This window comes from Coregonus clupeaformis, chromosome 6, assembly GCF_020615455.1.
Source record: "Coregonus clupeaformis isolate EN_2021a chromosome 6, ASM2061545v1, whole genome shotgun sequence".
NCBI lineage: Eukaryota > Metazoa > Chordata > Actinopteri > Salmoniformes > Salmonidae > Coregonus > Coregonus clupeaformis.
In genome coordinates this window covers 18,579,668-18,582,599 of record NC_059197.1, presented here as the reverse complement: position 1 = coordinate 18,582,599, position 2,932 = coordinate 18,579,668, and the positions used below count along the sequence as shown (strand labels likewise).

Sequence of the window (2,932 nt, the reverse complement as noted above, 5' to 3'; positions counted from 1 at the left end):
GCCATCTGGTTTGCGTCTGGTTTGCTTTTGATGTAGAGTATAGCTTTTACTTTTTCTCAAGTACCACAATTGAGTACTTTTTCCACCACTCTACTTAAATACATTTAAAACCAGATAGTTTTAGACTTTTACTCAAATAGTAATTTACTGGGTGACTTTCACTTTTACTTGAATAATTTTCTATTAAGGTATCTTTACTTTTACTCAAGTATGACAATTGAGTAATTTTTCCACCACTGGATAATACCAAAAATACTGTATAAATCACATGCATGAGCACCGCCGATCACTCCGCCTGGATAGAATTGCCCCCCACCTTGCTACATTGAAAATGAATGGGCAACCACGCCGCCACTTCCTGTCTGTAAAGCCCTTAACCCTAACCCTGATTCATTTCAATTAATTAATTCATTCTATTTTTTACGTCTAACCCATTCTAAGGTGATCCTCTCAATTTTGCAATCAAAGCTCCACTATCTCATGGGATTCTAAGACTGACGCATAGCAATCAGAAGGCAGCAATAAAAGAACGTTTCAAAGGCCAATATGTACAAAGCAGTGCTCCACCCTGGAGGCACCTACATCTTCTCAGGATTCATGCTCAGCTGTTCGTGAAAGGTGATGTCTTGTATTGTATATTAAACATGTAGACAATTTCATGTACATAGTTCTTAGATTCATTCTCAACTTTGTTCTCTCTAGGTTTTCCAGCACCATTCTGGTGAGCTCTGATGGAGAACGTATCCTTCAGCGTCAGCTTTGAGTTAACTCTGGACCCATTTTTTATTCCACCTGGTGGAAAGTATCCCATCTTTTTCCTGGGCATTGCTATCTATTTATTTGGTGCGTTCTGCAACCTGACCTTGCTGTCCGTCATCGTCATGCAAAGGAACCTCCACAAACCCATGTATTTTATTCTCTTCAGTCTTCCTCTCAACGATCTGATAGGAATCACTGCAATGCTCCCGAAGGTGCTGTCAGACATTGTGACTGGGACAAACACAGTCTTTTATCCTCTCTGTGTTATTCAGGGTTTCTTGCTCCACATGTATGGAGGTGCGGTTCTCTTTATTCTTGCGGCTATGGCCTTTGATCGCTATGTTGCCATCTGCCAGCCGTTAAGGTACAATACTATTATGACACCCAGCAATGTGCTGCTCATTATTGTACTGGTTTGGAGTCTTGATTTTCTCTTGATCCTACTACTGTTCTCTCTGCAGATAAAGCTGCCCCGGTGTAGATCCTCCATAATGAATGTGTTTTGTGACAACCCCTCCCTTCTTAAGCTCACCTGTGGTAATACTACACTGAATAATGTCATAGGCCTGTTTAACACAGCAGTCATGCAGATTATAAGTTTATCTGTTCAGATTTTTTCCTATGTGAAGATTCTGATCACTTGCTTGGTTACAAGGAAGTCTGAAGCTAAGAGTAAGGCTTTGAACACCTGCGTGGCACAGTTGGTCATATTCTTCATATTTGAGGTTGTAGGAACCTTCACCATTTTATCATACAGACTCAAGAATGTCTCAGCTGACTTGCAAAAGATTATGGGCATGCTCATCTTTCTAGTATCTCCACTTCTGAATCCAATTGTTTATGGGCTGAACGCAAGTGAAATACGAATCACTCTATTGAAAGTATTTCTCAACAAAGTATCAGTCTGAACCTATTATAAACATGGTGTGTAATGACAGTTCACAGTCAGGCCAGATGTGGGGCAAAGTGTATTGTTTCTGCTCTGAAGACATACAACGGAAATAGTTACATAATACTGCCTATCAGTAGTTCATCACTACATCTGTGCTTACAGTGCATTATTAAACAATGCACATTATACCATAGCTTCAAATCATCCATCAAACTATCATTTCAACCTCATGGACTGGCAGTCCCTGAATCTCCAGACCCATCTCTCAGTTTACCAAACAAAGTGGCTGGGTCAAGCTGTTGAAATTAGAGATTGTGCTTTTGAGTTTAAAGATGTATCCCTTCTCCTTACCTTTATTTAACTTTCAAGTTTAAAAAAAAAGTTTTAAAATAAATGTATTTTCAATTTATTCCCAGCTTTAGAAAGCATTTAGACATGCTTAAACATACAAGGTTAAACAAAAAGGTCCAATATGGGATGAGAAATTATGTTAAAAGGTGCTATCTGTGATTGGTATATAAAACATTTTTAATGTCAAATTAATTATATATACCCATTGGTTCTTGAAGAATGCCTCATTAGCTTAGTTCAAGTGTCTTACCCTGTCACGGATTCAGCCAAGGCTGCTCCTCCTCCTTGCTCGGGCAGGCTTCGGCGTTTGTCGTCACCGGAGTACTAGCTGCTACCGATCGATGTTTCTGTGTTCTACTTGTTTTGTCTTCATTGTACACACCTGGTTCCCATTATGTCTATGATTTGTTCCCTATTTAACCCTCTGGCTCCCACTGTGTTGTGTGCGTGCTTGTTCTATGTTTGGTGTTATTGACTGGTGAGCGGGATTGTCCTCCCTGCGTGGAGTTATGTTAATTTGTTATTTACGAGCAAAGTACGTTATCTACTAGCTCTGTGTCCTGCGCCTGATTCCGTCCTACCGCTACACACTGACGTCTGACATACCCTCATCAGAACCCAAAATGTACGCTTGTTTCACTCCATTGTAAACAATTTAATTGTAAACAAAACACTCATGCTTAAAACTATAATTTTGATATCATGGACGGTCATGTCTATGTCTATGAATTTGAGAGAGGTTACAGTTATTCAGCCCCTTTTTAGCTCAGTTGGTAGAGCATGGTATTTGTAACGCCAGGATAGTGGGTTCGATTCCTGGGACCACCCATACATAAAATGTATGCAAGCATGAATATAAGTTGCTTTGGATAAAAGCTTCTGCATGTTGGCTGTTTACCAAAACAGTGGCAGGTTGTACCTTTGTTATTG

The 2,932-nt window shown here is 39.8% G+C and overlaps 1 protein-coding gene across 1 annotated transcript; it reads left to right on the top strand.

Annotated features, from left to right (window-relative positions):
• The first annotated feature begins 567 nt into the window (after positions 1–567).
• On the top strand, positions 568–2,309 carry LOC121568318 (olfactory receptor 8D1-like). The gene is made up of 2 exons (XM_041878872.1): positions 568–618; positions 703–2,309. Exon 2 carries the CDS (start codon positions 732–734, stop codon positions 1,665–1,667), a length of 936 nt encoding a protein of 311 aa, XP_041734806.1. The 5' UTR covers positions 568–618; positions 703–731; the 3' UTR covers positions 1,668–2,309.
• Positions 2,310–2,932: the final 623 nt, after the last annotated feature.

What these genes read in the sequence shown, in the direction of transcription:
- LOC121568318 (XM_041878872.1), top strand. Translation starts at nt 732, where the DNA reads ATGGAGAACGTATCCTTCAGCGTCAGCTTTGAGTTAACTCTGGACCCA.